Raw genomic sequence first — 19,811 nt, 5'->3', positions numbered from 1 at the left:
AAAGAAAGAGAAAAGGGAGGCAAGAACTATACGATAATACACAGACTTTCATCGCCTAGCATAGGTACTACTCACACATAGACATTATGATATCATAAACATTATTATTGAAACTTAATAAATATGGAAATACTTTTGTTTTTTAAATTCGCAAAAACTAGCGATTCATTTATTACAACATGACACCTATGTTTTTACGGGCCCGAAGCAAAACTTACAAAGCGTACCTTTATAGTTTCGTCATGTCCGTCTGTCCATCGCATTTTACTCATTAGAATCATTTAACAACAGACGCAGACGTGTACAAACTGTTTTGTGATTAGCAAGGCTGGACTGTAGCGAATATTGGCCCGAATAAGCACAAATAGGTACGTTTCCTGTCAACTCACCACATTAAATTAATGTGATTTAAATACTCTTGGCGCACGCTTCATATTGATAAACTAACTTATAATATGACTTATAATATTCCTATCTTTAGTTTGACTTAATAATTGAAGTAGGTAAGTAATATAACTAAGAAATTTCTTTATTAAGAATGAAAATCGTAAGTAAATGTCCCGTTAGGTACCCACCATCAACCATTCCTTATGAGAGAAAACACATTCGCCCCGCATTTTATTGACAGAAAGGTGTGCCAGAATTTTAGTGCCTGCGTATGTTTCTAAATAGGCAAGTTAATTAAGACTATCGGGCGATTCCCGGTTTCTTGTTTCTATCAACCACATTACCGAATCGATACCGGACAAATATCGGCTCCAATATCGACGGAACTTAAAATACAGACGGCACTTAAAAAAATGTTATGAATAAACTCAAGTTTTATTTACATAACTTTCATACTTTGTAAAAGTATACCTTTTCGTTTTCAGCCGCGTGAAGAAGTTATACCTCCAACATTTGTACGGCTTGGCGCCGAACTACCTGGCGGAGGAGTTCGACGGCGTGCTCTGGCGAAATGGCACCGACACGGTGCCCGTGCGCATCGTCGTCACGCCCTTCCACCCTCATGAACCGGGCATTAGACTCTACAACACTGTTACTAGAAAGGTAAGCTTACCCCGTAAGAGGCTAGGCATCGAATGTCGGTATCGTCTTTATCGGACTAGAATAACTAGAAGTATTACTAGACTTCAAAAATTACCTAACGTGTATGCCCTGAGCGACTCAACTGTACAACGCGCAGTTTGACAACGCCAAATACTAATATTGTAATGCCGCGCAAAAGGTTTGAGATATAAAATTTTATTTTTGCAAATAGAAACTTTTATCGGTCAATCAGATTTTTTAAAGGTGGGAAATTGTGTATTGGGTAATATTCAAGGCAAGGTATTTATTTCATTTACCGAAAACCATCGCGAGACACGTGCAAGGTGTCAAAGGGCAATGGAGCGTAGTGTGCTAGGGATTAAACTATTGGATAAGATCAGAAACTCAGAGATTAGAAAGAAAACAAAGATTATAAATATACTTGCTCGCATCAACCATCTAAAGTGGGGATGGACAGGCCACATGTGGCAAATGGAGCAAACAGGTTACTTTATGGTACCCTAGAGGCGGTCCTAGAAAGCAAGCACATCCGAATACAAGGTGGAAAGATGACATTCGTCCGACTCTGGGGCCATACTGGATGAGGGTTGCTGCAGACGGCACACCAAACTGAGAGATATATTATAATTATTAAATATTCAATTGAAATTGTTTGGAATAAATGGCTTTATTATATTATACTTCATTTATGTGTTGAAACTTTTTTAGACTGATAATTAACCTTGGTCTGATAGTTGTCAAAGAGTGCACGAATTTATTGACATGTTAAGTTTATTCAGGTGCTCTGTGAGCGTCGTCAATTCATTTATCGCTTTGTTTTGGCCAGTTGGCTTCTACCTCGGTGATGCTCGCCAAAAAATAATCCTACCTACTAATATTATAACTGTAAAAGTTTGGATGTTTATTCATTAATTTCACGAGGGATATGATTTAAAATTCGCATTAAAGCGCGCGGTTGTTTTATGCGATACACGCAGCGTTGAACTCAAGAAATATGACAATGCGCTTACCGCTGCGTTTACCGCTTAAAACAATGTTGTGTCATTAAATTATCTGATGCAAAATGGGTGTGCGGGAAACGCATTGCGATTAAGCTGCGTTTATCGCATAAAACAACCGCGCCCTTAATAGCAACGATGTACGTCGACCTATGTAGTTTGCTAGTATTAATGGTTTATGATACTTGTAATAGACTTTCTCCTCCATTGGTATAGGCTTGTCAGTGGGAACTCAAAGTTATTGCCGTTTTATTTCTTCTTAATATCAACAACTTTTTATTCCAGTGGTTTCACATGTGCTCGATAGAAGAATTAATTTATTTAACGCGAAATGGCGACCTTTGGTTAGAAGTTTCTAGAAGAGGAACTCCATTATTTTTTAAATTCAAGTCGGAAGAGCAGTTGTCGTCGTTCATCTCTGTTTGTGATGGTTACTACAGGTAAAAAAATCGTACAATCGATGCTTCTATTAAAAATATGCTGTGGAGATAAACAGTGAATGAAATTGAATAAATATAAAATAATGATGACAAATCAAGCTACGAATATATTTAATAAAAATTAAGCGCTAGCCGCGTTGAAGCTTTTTCTACTAAAAAGCATGGGTCGTCAACTTTTATGAAAAAGAATCGGCAACAATAAGTGCAATTATCAGTTTATCATACTGCCACAACTGTAGATTAGGTCTGTCTGAATGAACATTATCGGTAAACTAGAAGGGCCGCAATGCACCCTGGTGACTGCATGCCCCTCGCGAGACGATGATGTGCCACCCCTTGAGCTTAGCTATGAAACTACACTGCAGCTGTAATTTTAACCTGCTGTATTATATTTTTTAATGAATTTACAGGTTGATGGTGAAATGGATTTTCAATTTATCTAAAGACGACGAGACTCCGTCTCTGAAGGAATTACAAAGAATAAAATGCCACGGCCCTGTTGGGTGAGTATTAATATTATTTAGTGACTCTAGTTACATTAACCTAATTGATAGTTAAATTATAGCTTTCGAGACAATACCATAAGATTGTTATTAAAATGTTAAATGATGCTTGAGTAAGTGGATCATACACACAAAAATAAAATCTGGTTTGTCGTGTGTTTTTTTTTGTAGGATTTCTAAAGACAAGTTAGAACCTAAATCCATGTATGTTTTACAAAAGCGACTGATGGTTATATTTATTACTGTGCTCTATAGAGAGCTGTATTTAAATATTATGTGTTCTTTGTTTGTTTCAGCGGAGCATTTTCGTATCGAAAGTTAGAGGAGAAGAGAGCTAAGAAACACGGCAGTTATATTTTAAGACAGTGTCAGGACGATTACAACCTATATTATTTAGACGTTTGTACAAAAAATAGGTAACTGCCCCAAATTTATTTCAAAATACATATCTGAATAACATTGTTCATCTAGCGGCTTTAAAATATTGAACAACTATTAAATAAAAAAAAATTAGATACCCCCTAAGCTATAAGCCAATAAAATTCATTTTATGCCAAACATGCCAATCAAAATCGTTCCATCCGTTGGAGAGCTACGATGCCACAAACAGACATACATTGGCGTCAAACATATAACATAGTGTAACATAACAGTCAACCAAATTAATCAATGAGAGAGAAAAACCACTAAGATTGTCAATTATAATTTCTACTTTATTTTATCTACATTTGGTTTCAGGAGCCACAGCATCGATCTTGATGATAAAAAAATACATAATTGGATTAAAAAAATGTGACTTTCAATATTTTGATCACAAATGTTGTACTGTTTTTTTGCAGCACGACAGAAACGTACCGAATAGAATACCATGGCCACTGTTACACATTCAACGAGCAGGAGTTCCACAGCATCGAGAAGATAATCGAGTACCACCAGAACCCCGATGGCAGGATATTTTTGAACGAGTGCATACCGCCGTCAGAGTATGGTAAGATTCTTAAAACACGTCGTGTAACATATCGTCGTTGAAACTTCAGTGTCATGTCGAATTTAGAATGAAGAAGAAATTTGACATTTATGGCAACATTATCTGTAAATTATAGGGGGTCTCTTCACTACTCTTCAGTTTGCTGTATTGTATTTCATAAGGGGGTTCCAAAATTCAGACTGACTGTAGTACTTATTGAAATCTTCTTCCCAAATTTGTTTAACATTATTTTTGTAATTAACTTTTTTTTCGTTTTTCTCAGACAAATCACAGTTGCTATTGTGTGGAGAACCACAAAAGAAGGGTGTGAGAATTGACCAGGCAGAGTTACAGGAGATATTAAAAGATAACAAGAGCCCCCGTTGCTTGCCAAGTAAAGACATACTGCTTTATACTGGTGAGTACATACACCATTAAAGAAGAAGTAAAGAAATAAAGTTTTCTACCGTATTCACTGATATTGATATGCCTAGCTATGTAATTAAATAGCTTCATTCTCACTAAAATATACTTGTTTCAGGTTCTGAAAAACTAGGCTCGGAAGGTTTAACGGCGACGTTTAAAGCGCTGTGGAGACTTGATGAAACTAAAAAGTTAGTAGTAGCATTCAAAACGCTACAAAGGGAGAAGACTAATGACTACTTAAAGGTAAAATATGTTTTAAATATCATCGTTGTTTCTTAACGTTGTGTCGTTGCTTTTGTAGATTATGAAAAAGGGTTCGAGAGTTTAAAACATTCTTCCATATTTTTGGCACTCCAAGACCAAAATATGCAGCCAACATGTTTCAACCTCGTCAAGGCCGTATTTAGAAATAGTACCACGAAAATAAAATTGCAGGCATTCGGTCAGTCTTTCAAAATAGAAAAGGGGGTCAAACAGCGACATAGCGTCAATTTCAATAGCATCAAAGTTGACATCGAGGTAGACGGGCAGATCCTTCAATCCTACACTATGTCGACGAGTATACGTACTTACGGGTAGTTTCTTTCAACCAACGATAGGACAAAGAGGTCAAAAGACGGATCTAAAACGCTTGAAAAGCTATTGGCCTCTTAAGGAGCTACTGAAACCTTCCATTAGATCTTAAGCGGAGACTCGTCGACATGTGCATATTGCCAATCCTCACTTACGGTGCTCAAACGTGGTCCCTTACCGAGTTACAAAAGACCAAACTGAAGGTTTGCTAAAGAGCCATGGAGCGCAACATGAAACACTACGTTGCGCACCAAAACAGGAATCGTCGACGTTGGGGTCAGACCGCCAGGCTAAAGTGGGACAGAGTAGGCCATGTATGACGTATCCGATCCACTACAGGCGGGCTAAACTAGCCACGGAGTGGGTGCCACAACGTAAACGCCGACTTAAGAGGAGATGGCGGGACGACCTGGACGCATTTCTCAGCAACTGGATGGTTAATAGGGAAGATTGGATAGTCTAGCGGAGAGACCTTTGCCCAGCAGTGGGACTATGTATAGGCTTTTAAAAAAAAGAATCGTTGCTTTTGAGTTGCTATTCCATGGAAGGAGAAAAAAGGAGAATTTATATTTGGAGGACTAACATTCTCTCAGCGGTTTTCAAGCGAGCACTAGCTCGCAGTAACTATCTTACTAGACCATAGTCTAGAGCAGACGAGAGCAGGCGTACCAGAGTCACAAGACGCCTTGGTGGTGAGGCAGAGGGCAGTCGGTCCACAAGCGTATCATGAAGGAATAAATAACATGATGGGCCAAATGTTACGAATTTACAATCCTCTGCCATGAGGGAAAAACGAAAAATACATATGAGTATAGTTTGTGCAAAACATCCTGAATAGTCGTTTCCATAATATATATACACTGTGGGCCAATTAAACCCGACAGATTTTAAAGGTGTATTCTTGTCCGCGAAGTGGAGATGGGCAGGACACATTGCACGTTACGATAGCTCAAGATGGGCGAAAAGAGTGACGGAATGGAGAGGACCAGGGAGTGGTGACAGACACTCAGGACGTCCACTCAAGCGTTGGGCTGATGACATAAAGAAAACTGCCGGCATGGGGTGGCATTATCTAGCCCAAGATCGAGATGCATGGCAAAAACTATGTTTTTGTATTTGAATACAGTTTATATGTTATTCCTTGTAAGTGTTTAGCATGCAACACAGAAAGAAGGGGTCGCAAATAAAGGCTATTTTATTTAATTTATTTATTTTATTCTTGTCCGCATTTAAAGACTAATATGTTATACAAAGTTTCCTGAATCGATCTTGTTTTAGAGATAGTGATAATATTTGTGAAAATTTGCTTCTGTTATAACTTAGTGAAAAACGTCTTTTTAGCTGTGACGCTACCACTATGTGACTTGGTTCAGACATACCTACTGCCAGACATTAAAGTTTTAAAATAAACTCCCAATTTTTATCTGTAAAATTTTACGGCAATTTTTTTTTGTTGTTATTGCCTAAAACTCATACATCATTTTTTGCTATTTATGACCTCCTTATGTCGGGTTTAATGGGCCCATGGTGTAAGTATGTATGTAGTATGAGGAGTTAAACTAAGCGTAAGCATATAGAATTTTAAACTTTATAATCGTTGTAGGATTTCATCGAGCTAGCAAGCAAATGGGCGTGCGTGCAATCCACTGCCATCGTGCGTTTGTACGGGATTACTCTGAGCTCGCCGACTGCCATGGTGCTAGAGTATCTGCCTTACGGACCCTTTGATGACTACCTCAGGTATAGTTGGTTTAATTAAATTTAAATGTATGTGTGAGGAATCTGCTACAATATTGGCCTCGTTGGCTGAACACGAAAATTTCCGTTAAATTCCTAAGTATATTTCAAAAGTCTCAAAACCCTGCCGTTCTAAATCAACATTTTTAATGGGTCGTTCGCGGCACAGTCCACGCGGGGTAATTTTTGAGCTCTAGTTAGGTTTTTTTAAAGTAGTTCATCGTTCTTATATTATTTATAGCCACTCGATTATAACAGGGAGCACGGATCGACAGTGTCGGTGCTGATGCTGAAGAAGGTGGCGGCGACGCTGGCCCGGGCGCTGTGGGACCTGAGCGAGGCGGGCGTGGTGCACGGCTCCGTGCGCTGCGCGCGCCTGCTGCTCGCCGCGCGCGACGCGCGCCTGCACGTCAAGCTCGCCGGCCCGTCGCTGCGGCGCTACACCGCGCAGGAGTAAGTGTCAATAAGAAGGTGGCGGCGACGCTGGCCCGGGCGCTGTGGGACCTGAGCGAGGCGGGCGTGGTGCACGGCTCCGTGCGCTGCGCGCGCCTGCTGCTCGCCGCGCGCGACGCGCGCCTGCACGTCAAGCTCGCCGGCCCGTCGCTGCGGCGCTACACCGCGCAGGAGTAAGTGTCAATAAGAAGGTGGCGGCGACGCTGGCCCGGGCGCTGTGGGACCTGAGCGAGGCGGGCGTGGTGCACGGCTCCGTGCGCTGCGCGCGCCTGCTGCTCGCCGCGCGCGACGCGCGCCTGCACGTCAAGCTCGCCGGCCCGTCGCTGCGGCGCTACACCGCGCAGGAGTAAGTGTCAATAAGAAGGTGGCGGCGACGCTGGCCCGGGCGCTGTGGGACCTGAGCGAGGCGGGCGTGGTGCACGGCTCCGTGCGCTGCGCGCGCCTGCTGCTCGCCGCGCGCGACGCGCGCCTGCACGTCAAGCTCGCCGGCCCGTCGCTGCGGCGCTACACCGCGCAGGAGTAAGTGTCAATAAGAAGGTGGCGGTGACGCTGGCTCGGGCGCTGTGGGACATGAGCGAGGCGGGCGCGGTGTAAGTTCCAATAAGCTACACCGTGAACACGAAACGTTTTCCGCTCAAATTATACCTTGCTGTTTGAAAGGTAAAGTCTCAGTCTTCTTCTTCCTCGCGTTGTCCCGGCATTTTGCCACGGCTCATGGGAGCCTGGGGTCCGCTTGACAACTAATCCCAAGATGTGGCGTAGGCACTAGTTTTTTACGAAAGCGACTGCCATCTGACCTTCCAACCCAGAGGATAAACTAGGCCTTGTTGGGATTAGTCGGTAAAGTCTCAGTATGGACACAAAAATTAACACAGTTCATTTATCCGCAGGATACGTTGACACGCAATAGGTATCAATTCTTTTGCAAAAATGAACAAAACAACAATTTTTAGAACATCTATTTTTTTCCATAGCGTTCACTGGATCCCGGTGGAGTTGCACTCGGACATGAGCCTGGCGCGCCGCTCGGTGGCCGCCGACATCTGGGCGTTCGCCACCACGCTGTGGGAGGTGTTCTCCTACGGGCAGTCTCCCACCGACACTAACCCCGTCCTCACGGCGAGGGTAAGTTATAAACAGAAACAAATCCATGTCTAACTTCCACATTACATTATGGAATTCATAAGCCGTGATCGATCCACAATCGGTATATGGCGAATTTTACAGCAACACGAACAGTGAAGACACTAAGACCACGTAAGCACTAGTTTTAAACTGCGGCCTAGCGCCGCTATTTCATATTGTAAGTTTTCGGCTAAGAGCGTGTGACCACGCACGCTGTCATGAACTCAAATAGTGTGTAATGCATTTACAACTCAAGTCCGTATGGGGTCTAAGCCAGATAAAACCCCTCATGATCAGGTCATCTAAAAAGCAAAACGCTTAAGTAGCAAAATGCCTGAAACGGATGTCTAAGAAGCTTTATACCTAAGAAGTAAAATACATTACAATCATAATGCCTAAGACTTAAATCATCCAAAACGTCAAATGTCTGAGTAGCAGAGTCACAAAATATGCTGTTGCCTAATTTATGTAATGTCTAAAACGCAAAACAGCTGAATGGCAATATACTTTAAATTAGATTTACCTAAATTGTAGTATATCTGATAAGCAATTGTCCTGTATACACCAATAAGTAAATTATCTTGACGTGTATTTTACAAAATAGGGATCTATAATACGAAAATTTTGTTGCTGTGGCATCATTATAGTAGATTTTTTAGTCTTGAATTAAAAATTGGAGTATAGAGCCACCCGGCACCCGCTACAATTGTAGTGTTATTGTGACAATTTGACAAGCTCTTCGCGAAAGTAATATCTGTTTATTGGCGAAATTATTAAGTTTTTTTAGCACACATCCCGCCCGAAGGTAAGTGGTAATTGTGGCCTATGGACGCCTGCAAAGCCAGTAATGGACACTTTCACATTTGTCGCACCTGTCACCGTGGTGAAATAGGCCCTTGGAGGGCTTAAATCCTTAAAAGTTAGCTTGTTTTAATTAAAGGAAACATTCCCTTATTTAAATTAAAAGCGGCCAAGTGCGAGTCGGACTCGCCCATGAAGGGTTCCGTAGCAGCAAGTAACATATAACATAAAAGTTATTTATGACGAATTAAAAAAAAACTACTTACTAGATTTCGTTCAATCCAAATTTGGGTGGTAGTTTTGATGGTAATGTACATCATATATTTTTTTAAATTTTATCGTCCGCTTATTTTAGTAGTTCCAGGGGGGGCACACAGGCGAAAAATCAATAAAAGTCGGACAAAACCTAAACATTCAGGATTATTATAGAAATCGTATTAATGCAGGTTTGCCAACTAATAAAAACAAATATCTTAATAAAACATTCTATAGCAACCAAAATAATAGTGTTACTCCTTTAGTTTTAGCTTAAACGACGCGAGTTACTTGGAGAATTTTTTTCGTGCTTGCGGGACCTCTAAAAGATTCCCTTTGAGTTAGTCACAGGTAAAAGAAATGGGAACTACTTTAGTAATTGCGCTTGTTTAATACAGAGCTACGAGATGGGTGAGCGACTTATGAGGCCCGCGCGGTGTCCGAGCGAGGTGTGGGCGCTGTTGCGGCCGTGCTGGCAGCCCGACCCGCCGCGCCCGCAAGCCATCATGCGGGACATCAACCACATGCTGCACGCCGGTAACTATACCTCACTATATATGTGTGTCCGAGCGAGGTGTGGGCGCTGCTGCGGCCGTGCTGGCAGCCCGACCCGCCGCGCCCGCAGGCCATCATGCGGGACATCAACCACATGCTGCACGCCGGTAACTATACCTCACTATATATGTGTGTCCGAGCGAGGTGTGGGCGCTGCTGCGGCCGTGCTGGCAGCCCGACCCGCCGCGCCCGCAGGCCATCATGCGGGACATCAACCACATGCTGCACGCCGGTAACTATACCTCACTATATATGTGTGTCCGAGCGAGGTGTGGGCGCTGCTGCGGCCGTGCTGGCAGCCCGACCCGCCGCGCCCGCAGGCCATCATGCGGGACATCAACCACATGCTGCACGCCGGTAACTATACCTCACTATATATGTGTGTCCGAGCGAGGTGTGGGCGCTGCTGCGGCCGTGCTGGCAGCCCGACCCGCCGCGCCCGCAGGCCATCATGCGGGACATCAACCACATGCTGCACGCCGGTAACTATACCTCACTATATATGTGTGTCCGAGCGAGGTGTGGGCGCTGCTGCGGCCGTGCTGGCAGCCCGACCCGCCGCGCCCGCAGGCCATCATGCGGGACATCAACCACATGCTGCACGCCGGTAACTATACCTCACTATATATGTGTGTCCGAGCGAGGTGTGGGCGCTGCTGCGGCCGTGCTGGCAGCCCGACCCGCCGCGCCCGCAGGCCATCATGCGGGACATCAACCACATGCTGCACGCCGGTAACTATACCTCACTATATATGTGTGTCCGAGCGAGGTGTGGGCGCTGCTGCGGCCGTGCTGGCAGCCCGACCCGCCGCGCCCGCAGGCCATCATGCGGGACATCAACCACATGCTGCACGCCGGTAACTATACCTCACTATATATGTGTGTCCGAGCGAGGTGTGGGCGCTGCTGCGGCCGTGCTGGCAGCCCGACCCGCCGCGCCCGCAAGCCATCATGCGGGACATCAACCACATGCTGCACGCCGGTAACTATACCTCACTATATATGTGTGTCCGAGCGAGGTGTGGGCGCTGCTGCGGCCGTGCTGGCAGCCCGACCCGCCGCGCCCGCAGGCCATCATGCGGGACATCAACCACATGCTGCACGCCGGTAACTATACCTCACTATATATGTGTGTCCGAGCGAGGTGTGGGCGCTGCTGCGGCCGTGCTGGCAGCCCGACCCGCCGCGCCCGCAGGCCATCATGCGGGACATCAACCACATGCTGCACGCCGGTAACTATACCTCACTATATATGTGTGTCCGAGCGAGGTGTGGGCGCTGCTGCGGCCGTGCTGGCAGCCCGACCCGCCGCGCCCGCAAGCCATCATGCGGGACATCAACCACATGCTGCACGCCGGTAACTATACCTCACTATATATGTGTGTCCGAGCGAGGTGTGGGCGCTGCTGCGGCCGTGCTGGCAGCCCGACCCGCCGCGCCCGCAGGCCATCATGCGGGACATCAACCACATGCTGCACGCCGGTAACTATACCTCACTATATATGTGTGTCCGAGCGAGGTGTGGGCGCTGCTGCGGCCGTGCTGGCAGCCCGACCCGCCGCGCCCGCAGGCCATCATGCGGGACATCAACCACATGCTGCACGCCGGTAACTATACCTCACTATATATGTGTGTCCGAGCGAGGTGTGGGCGCTGCTGCGGCCGTGCTGGCAGCCCGACCCGCCGCGCCCGCAAGCCATCATGCGGGACATCAACCACATGCTGCACGCCGGTAACTATACCTCACTATATATGTGTGTCCGAGCGAGGTGTGGGCGCTGCTGCGGCCGTGCTGGCAGCCCGACCCGCCGCGCCTGCAGGCCATCATGCGGGACATCAACCACATGCTGCACGCCGGTAACTATACCTCACTATATATGTGTGTCCGAGCGAGGTGTGGGCGCTGCTGCGGCCGTGCTGGCAGCCCGACCCGCCGCGCCCGCAGGCCATCATGCGGGACATCAACCACATGCTGCACGCCGGTAACTATACCTCACTATATATGTGTGTCCGAGCGAGGTGTGGGCGCTGCTGCGGCCGTGCTGGCAGCCCGACCCGCCGCGCCCGCAGGCCATCATGCGGGACATCAACCACATGCTGCACGCCGGTAACTATACCTCACTATATATGTGTGTCCGAGCGAGGTGTGGGCGCTGCTGCGGCCGTGCTGGCAGCCCGACCCGCCGCGCCCGCAAGCCATCATGCGGGACATCAACCACATGCTGCACGCCGGTAACTATACCTCACTATATATGTGTGTCCGAGCGAGGTGTGGGCGCTGCTGCGGCCGTGCTGGCAGCCCGACCCGCCGCGCCCGCAGGCCATCATGCGGGACATCAACCACATGCTGCACGCCGGTAACTATACCTCACATATGTGTGTGTAATCTGAAAAAATAGTTAAAATGTATGTCAAACGAGCTGTAGGAGAGATGAACAATGATTATTCATTAGAGATCCACGAGATTATTCATTATAAAATTTTAGTTTTTTTTTTACTTGCAGAATACGTACCTGTACATCAATATGAAGAACCAAAGATTTCTCTAGACAACAACATGGACCACGCAGATACTGTTTCAAGTAAGTTCTTAGAGAAAACTGTTATCTCGTGCCTTTCGATTTTATTTATTTGTCTTCTAGTTTACTAGTTTCTGTTTTTTTCTTGATCGACTGTTGAAATTTCGTTTCGCCCAATGTCAATTATTAGCAAATGTTCCAACTTTCCAACGTTCCAACCTTCAAAGAGCCTAAATCGTTTTCAAGATTAGTTAGTTTCGGATTGGTCTTGTTCGGTTTCGTTTTTTTCTACAGTAATAACAGGAAATGACACGCAAATTATTTTTTTAGGTGACAGATTCATTCCGAGTGAGAGCGACGCCGGCAGCAACAAATCGTTGATATCGGAGGACAGCAGCGTGCAATCTATGAATGGAACACTGTCAGAACAGTACAACAATTCGGTAAGTACAATGTCTACTTTTTATTTGGATTTTTTTACGATCGCGACTCCCAAACCCTCATCTGAATTTGCTCTGTGGAGTTTAATAAAACGAGCGTGTGTTAACTCGGGTGCGTTTGCAGTTCGGCGACAGCCTGCGCTTCAACTCGCTGGGGTCGCTGGGGCTGCCGTACGGGCTGCGCGGCGGCGCGTCGGCGCGCTCGCTGAGCTCGGCGGGCGGCGCGCCCGACGACGAGCTGCCCGGCGCGCAGCCGCGCCTCATGGAGTCCATCGTCAGCCAGGGCAAGACCTACCTCGTCACGCTCAACAGGAGGATCGGCAGCGTGAGTATATACCGCTCTCAGCTTGGCTGGGGTCGCCGGGGCTGCCGTACGGGCTGCGCGGCGGCGCGTCGGCGCGCTCGCTGAGCTCGGCGGGCGGCGCGCCCGACGACGAGCTGCCCGGCGCGCAGCCGCGCCTCATGGAGTCCATCGTCAGCCAGGGCAAGACCTACCTCGTCACGCTCAACAGGAGGATCGGCAGCGTGAGTATATACCGCTCTCAGCTTGGCTGGGGTCGCCGGGGCTGCCGTACGGGCTGCGCGGCGGCGCGTCGGCGCGCTCGCTGAGCTCGGCGGGCGGCGCGCCCGACGACGAGCTGCCCGGCGCGCAGCCGCGCCTCATGGAGTCCATCGTCAGCCAGGGCAAGACCTACCTCGTCACGCTCAACAGGAGGATCGGCAGCGTGAGTATATACCGCTCTCAGCTTGGCTGGGGTCGCCGGGGCTGCCGTACGGGCTGCGCGGCGGCGCGTCGGCGCGCTCGCTGAGCTCGGCGGGCGGCGCGCCCGACGACGAGCTGCCCGGCGCGCAGCCGCGCCTCATGGAGTCCATCGTCAGCCAGGGCAAGACCTACCTCGTCACGCTCAACAGGAGGATCGGCAGTGTGAGTATATACCGCTCTCAGCTTGGCTGGGGTCGCCGGGGCTGCCGTACGGGCTGCGCGGCGGCGCGTCGGCGCGCTCGCTGAGCTCGGCGGGCGGCGCGCCCGACGACGAGCTGCCCGGCGCGCAGCCGCGCCTCATGGAGTCCATCGTCAGCCAGGGCAAGACCTACCTCGTCACGCTCAACAGGAGGATCGGCAGTGTGAGTATATACCGCTCTCAGCTTGGCTGGGGTCGCCGGGGCTGCCGTACGGGCTGCGCGGCGGCGCGTCGGCGCGCTCGCTGAGCTCGGCGGGCGGCGCGCCCGACGACGAGCTGCCCGGCGCGCAGCCGCGCCTCATGGAGTCCATCGTCAGCCAGGGCAAGACCTACCTCGTCACGCTCAACAGGAGGATCGGCAGTGTGAGTATATACCGCTCTCAGCTTGGCTGGGGTCGCCGGGGCTGCCGTACGGGCTGCGCGGCGGCGCGTCGGCGCGCTCGCTGAGCTCGGCGGGCGGCGCGCCCGACGACGAGCTGCCCGGCGCGCAGCCGCGCCTCATGGAGTCCATCGTCAGCCAGGGCAAGACCTACCTCGTCACGCTCAACAGGAGGATCGGCAGTGTGAGTATATACCGCTCTCAGCTTGGCTGGGGTCGCCGGGGCTGCCGTACGGGCTGCGCGGCGGCGCGTCGGCGCGCTCGCTGAGCTCGGCGGGCGGCGCGCCCGACGACGAGCTGCCCGGCGCGCAGCCGCGCCTCATGGAGTCCATCGTCAGCCAGGGCAAGACCTACCTCGTCACGCTCAACAGGAGGATCGGCAGTGTGAGTATATACCGCTCTCAGCTTGGCTGGGGTCGCCGGGGCTGCCGTACGGGCTGCGCGGCGGCGCGTCGGCGCGCTCGCTGAGCTCGGCGGGCGGCGCGCCCGACGACGAGCTGCCCGGCGCGCAGCCGCGCCTCATGGAGTCCATCGTCAGCCAGGGCAAGACCTACCTCGTCACGCTCAACAGGAGGATCGGCAGTGTGAGTATATACCGCTCTCAGCTTGGCTGGGGTCGCCGGGGCTGCCGTACGGGCTGCGCGGCGGCGCGTCGGCGCGCTCGCTGAGCTCGGCGGGCGGCGCGCCCGACGACGAGCTGCCCGGCGCGCAGCCGCGCCTCATGGAGTCCATCGTCAGCCAGGGCAAGACCTACCTCGTCACGCTCAACAGGAGGATCGGCAGCGTGAGTATATACCGCTCTCAGCTTGGCTGGGGTCGCCGGGGCTGCCGTACGGGCTGCGCGGCGGCGCGTCGGCGCGCTCGCTGAGCTCGGCGGGCGGCGCGCCCGACGACGAGCTGCCCGGCGCGCAGCCGCGCCTCATGGAGTCCATCGTCAGCCAGGGCAAGACCTACCTCGTCACGCTCAACAGGAGGATCGGCAGTGTGAGTATATACCGCTCTCAGCTTGGCTGGGGTCGCCGGGGCTGCCGTACGGGCTGCGCGGCGGCGCGTCGGCGCGCTCGCTGAGCTCGGCGGGCGGCGCGCCCGACGACGAGCTGCCCGGCGCGCAGCCGCGCCTCATGGAGTCCATCGTCAGCCAGGGCAAGACCTACCTCGTCACGCTCAACAGGAGGATCGGCAGCGTGAGTATATACCGCTCTCAGCTTGGCTGGGGTCGCCGGGGCTGCCGTACGGGCTGCGCGGCGGCGCGTCGGCGCGCTCGCTGAGCTCGGCGGGCGGCGCGCCCGACGACGAGCTGCCCGGCGCGCAGCCGCGCCTCATGGAGTCCATCGTCAGCCAGGGCAAGACCTACCTCGTCACGCTCAACAGGAGGATCGGCAGCGTGAGTATATACCGCTCTCAGCTTGGCTGGGGTCGCCGGGGCTGCCGTACGGGCTGCGCGGCGGCGCGTCGGCGCGCTCGCTGAGCTCGGCGGGCGGCGCGCCCGACGACGAGCTGCCCGGCGCGCAGCCGCGCCTCATGGAGTCCATCGTCAGCCAGGGCAAGACCTACCTCGTCACGCTCAACAGGAGGATCGGCAGCGTGAGTATATACCGCTCTCAGCTTGGCTGGGGTCGCCGGGGCTGCCGTACGGGCTGCGCGGCGGCGCGTCGGCGCGCTCGCTGAGCTCGGCGGGCGGCGCGCCCGACGACGAGCTGCCCGGCGCGCAGCCGCGCCTCATGGAGTCCATCGTCAGCCAGGGCAAGACCTACCTCGTCACGCTCAACAGGAGGATCGGCAGTGTGAGTATATACCGCTCTCAGCTTGGCTGGGGTCGCCGGGGCTGCCGTACGGGCTGCGCGGCGGCGCGTCGGCGCGCTCGCTGAGCTCGGCGGGCGGCGCGCCCGACGACGAGCTGCCCGGCGCGCAGCCGCGCCTCATGGAGTCCATCGTCAGCCAGGGCAAGACCTACCTCGTCACGCTCAACAGGAGGATCGGCAGTGTGAGTATATACCGCTCTCAGCTTGGCTGGGGTCGCCGGGGCTGCCGTACGGGCTGCGCGGCGGCGCGTCGGCGCGCTCGCTGAGCTCGGCGGGCGGCGCGCCCGACGACGAGCTGCCCGGCGCGCAGCCGCGCCTCATGGAGTCCATCGTCAGCCAGGGCAAGACCTACCTCGTCACGCTCAACAGGAGGATCGGCAGTGTGAGTATATACCGCTCTCAGCTTGGCTGGGGTCGCCGGGGCTGCCGTACGGGCTGCGCGGCGGCGCGTCGGCGCGCTCGCTGAGCTCGGCGGGCGGCGCGCCCGACGACGAGCTGCCCGGCGCGCAGCCGCGCCTCATGGAGTCCATCGTCAGCCAGGGCAAGACCTACCTCGTCACGCTCAACAGGAGGATCGGCAGTGTGAGTATATACCGCTCTCAGCTTGGCTGGGGTCGCCGGGGCTGCCGTACGGGCTGCGCGGCGGCGCGTCGGCGCGCTCGCTGAGCTCGGCGGGCGGCGCGCCCGACGACGAGCTGCCCGGCGCGCAGCCGCGCCTCATGGAGTCCATCGTCAGCCAGGGCAAGACCTACCTCGTCACGCTCAACAGGAGGATCGGCAGTGTGAGTATATACCGCTCTCAGCTTGGCTGGGGTCGCCGGGGCTGCCGTACGGGCTGCGCGGCGGCGCGTCGGCGCGCTCGCTGAGCTCGGCGGGCGGCGCGCCCGACGACGAGCTGCCCGGCGCGCAGCCGCGCCTCATGGAGTCCATCGTCAGCCAGGGCAAGACCTACCTCGTCACGCTCAACAGGAGGATCGGCAGCGTGAGTATATACCGCTCTCAGCTTGGCTGGGGTCGCCGGGGCTGCCGTACGGGCTGCGCGGCGGCGCGTCGGCGCGCTCGCTGAGCTCGGCGGGCGGCGCGCCCGACGACGAGCTGCCCGGCGCGCAGCCGCGCCTCATGGAGTCCATCGTCAGCCAGGGCAAGACCTACCTCGTCACGCTCAACAGGAGGATCGGCAGCGTGAGTATATACCGCTCTCAGCTTGGCTGGGGTCGCCGGGGCTGCCGTACGGGCTGCGCGGCGGCGCGTCGGCGCGCTCGCTGAGCTCGGCGGGCGGCGCGCCCGACGACGAGCTGCCCGGCGCGCAGCCGCGCCTCATGGAGTCCATCGTCAGCCAGGGCAAGACCTACCTCGTCACGCTCAACAGGAGGATCGGCAGCGTGAGTATATACCGCTCTCAGCTTGGCTGGGGTCGCCGGGGCTGCCGTACGGGCTGCGCGGCGGCGCGTCGGCGCGCTCGCTGAGCTCGGCGGGCGGCGCGCCCGACGACGAGCTGCCCGGCGCGCAGCCGCGCCTCATGGAGTCCATCGTCAGCCAGGGCAAGACCTACCTCGTCACGCTCAACAGGAGGATCGGCAGCGTGAGTATATACCGCTCTCAGCTTGGCTGGGGTCGCCGGGGCTGCCGTACGGGCTGCGCGGCGGCGCGTCGGCGCGCTCGCTGAGCTCGGCGGGCGGCGCGCCCGACGACGAGCTGCCCGGCGCGCAGCCGCGCCTCATGGAGTCCATCGTCAGCCAGGGCAAGACCTACCTCGTCACGCTCAACAGGAGGATCGGCAGTGTGAGTATATACCGCTCTCAGCTTGGCTGGGGTCGCCGGGGCTGCCGTACGGGCTGCGCGGCGGCGCGTCGGCGCGCTCGCTGAGCTCGGCGGGCGGCGCGCCCGACGACGAGCTGCCCGGCGCGCAGCCGCGCCTCATGGAGTCCATCGTCAGCCAGGGCAAGACCTACCTCGTCACGCTCAACAGGAGGATCGGCAGTGTGAGTATATACCGCTCTCAGCTTGGCTGGGGTCGCCGGGGCTGCCGTACGGGCTGCGCGGCGGCGCGTCGGCGCGCTCGCTGAGCTCGGCGGGCGGCGCGCCCGACGACGAGCTGCCCGGCGCGCAGCCGCGCCTCATGGAGTCCATCGTCAGCCAGGGCAAGACCTACCTCGTCACGCTCAACAGGAGGATCGGCAGTGTGAGTATATACCGCTCTCAGCTTGGCTGGGGTCGCCGGGGCTGCCGTACGGGCTGCGCGGCGGCGCGTCGGCGCGCTCGCTGAGCTCGGCGGGCGGCGCGCCCGACGACGAGCTGCCCGGCGCGCAGCCGCGCCTCATGGAGTCCATCGTCAGCCAGGGCAAGACCTACCTCGTCACGCTCAACAGGAGGATCGGCAGCGTGAGTATATACCGCTCTCAGCTTGGCTGGGGTCGCCGGGGCTGCCGTACGGGCTGCGCGGCGGCGCGTCGGCGCGCTCGCTGAGCTCGGCGGGCGGCGCGCCCGACGACGAGCTGCCCGGCGCGCAGCCGCGCCTCATGGAGTCCATCGTCAGCCAGGGCAAGACCTACCTCGTCACGCTCAACAGGAGGATCGGCAGTGTGAGTATATACCGCTCTCAGCTTGGCTGGGGTCGCCGGGGCTGCCGTACGGGCTGCGCGGCGGCGCGTCGGCGCGCTCGCTGAGCTCGGCGGGCGGCGCGCCCGACGACGAGCTGCCCGGCGCGCAGCCGCGCCTCATGGAGTCCATCGTCAGCCAGGGCAAGACCTACCTCGTCACGCTCAACAGGAGGATCGGCAGCGTGAGTATATACCGCTCTCAGCTTGGCTGGGGTCGCCGGGGCTGCCGTACGGGCTGCGCGGCGGCGCGTCGGCGCGCTCGCTGAGCTCGGCGGGCGGCGCGCCCGACGACGAGCTGCCCGGCGCGCAGCCGCGCCTCATGGAGTCCATCGTCAGCCAGGGCAAGACCTACCTCGTCACGCTCAACAGGAGGATCGGCAGTGTGAGTATATACCGCTCTCAGCTTGGCTGGGGTCGCCGGGGCTGCCGTACGGGCTGCGCGGCGGCGCGTCGGCGCGCTCGCTGAGCTCGGCGGGCGGCGCGCCCGACGACGAGCTGCCCGGCGCGCAGCCGCGCCTCATGGAGTCCATCGTCAGCCAGGGCAAGACCTACCTCGTCACGCTCAACAGGAGGATCGGCAGTGTGAGTATATACCGCTCTCAGCTTGGCTGGGGTCGCCGGGGCTGCCGTACGGGCTGCGCGGCGGCGCGTCGGCGCGCTCGCTGAGCTCGGCGGGCGGCGCGCCCGACGACGAGCTGCCCGGCGCGCAGCCGCGCCTCATGGAGTCCATCGTCAGCCAGGGCAAGACCTACCTCGTCACGCTCAACAGGAGGATCGGCAGTGTGAGTATATACCGCTCTCAGCTTGGCTGGGGTCGCCGGGGCTGCCGTACGGGCTGCGCGGCGGCGCGTCGGCGCGCTCGCTGAGCTCGGCGGGCGGCGCGCCCGACGACGAGCTGCCCGGCGCGCAGCCGCGCCTCATGGAGTCCATCGTCAGCCAGGGCAAGACCTACCTCGTCACGCTCAACAGGAGGATCGGCAGCGTGAGTATATACCGCTCTCAGCTTGGCTGGGGTCGCCGGGGCTGCCGTACGGGCTGCGCGGCGGCGCGTCGGCGCGCTCGCTGAGCTCGGCGGGCGGCGCGCCCGACGACGAGCTGCCCGGCGCGCAGCCGCGCCTCATGGAGTCCATCGTCAGCCAGGGCAAGACCTACCTCGTCACGCTCAACAGGAGGATCGGCAGCGTGAGTATATACCGCTCTCAGCTTGGCTGGGGTCGCCGGGGCTG

General features: G+C 54.7%; 1 protein-coding gene across 1 annotated transcript in view; it reads left to right on the top strand.

The window, feature by feature from the left end:
- Nucleotides 1–19,811, top strand: part of LOC133527677 (tyrosine-protein kinase hopscotch) — a 54,076-nt gene that overhangs the window by 14,527 nt on the left and 19,738 nt on the right. The window contains exons 4-17 of the mRNA XM_061864793.1: nucleotides 873–1,050; nucleotides 2,334–2,488; nucleotides 2,899–2,991; nucleotides 3,288–3,407; nucleotides 3,831–3,979; nucleotides 4,242–4,376; nucleotides 4,500–4,627; nucleotides 6,561–6,697; nucleotides 6,953–7,147; nucleotides 8,122–8,272; nucleotides 9,727–9,865; nucleotides 12,388–12,465; nucleotides 12,733–12,845; nucleotides 12,967–13,167. Coding sequence (XP_061720777.1) covers nucleotides 873–1,050; nucleotides 2,334–2,488; nucleotides 2,899–2,991; nucleotides 3,288–3,407; nucleotides 3,831–3,979; nucleotides 4,242–4,376; nucleotides 4,500–4,627; nucleotides 6,561–6,697; nucleotides 6,953–7,147; nucleotides 8,122–8,272; nucleotides 9,727–9,865; nucleotides 12,388–12,465; nucleotides 12,733–12,845; nucleotides 12,967–13,167 — 1,972 coding nt within the window. The remainder of the gene's footprint in view (nucleotides 1–872; nucleotides 1,051–2,333; nucleotides 2,489–2,898; nucleotides 2,992–3,287; nucleotides 3,408–3,830; nucleotides 3,980–4,241; nucleotides 4,377–4,499; nucleotides 4,628–6,560; nucleotides 6,698–6,952; nucleotides 7,148–8,121; nucleotides 8,273–9,726; nucleotides 9,866–12,387; nucleotides 12,466–12,732; nucleotides 12,846–12,966; nucleotides 13,168–19,811) is intronic.

The sequence above is a fragment of the Cydia pomonella genome, chromosome 18 (assembly GCF_033807575.1).
Source record: "Cydia pomonella isolate Wapato2018A chromosome 18, ilCydPomo1, whole genome shotgun sequence".
NCBI lineage: Eukaryota > Metazoa > Arthropoda > Insecta > Lepidoptera > Tortricidae > Cydia > Cydia pomonella.
Note: the sequence above shows the minus strand (reverse complement) of the source record. Positions and strands in the feature narration are given on the sequence as shown.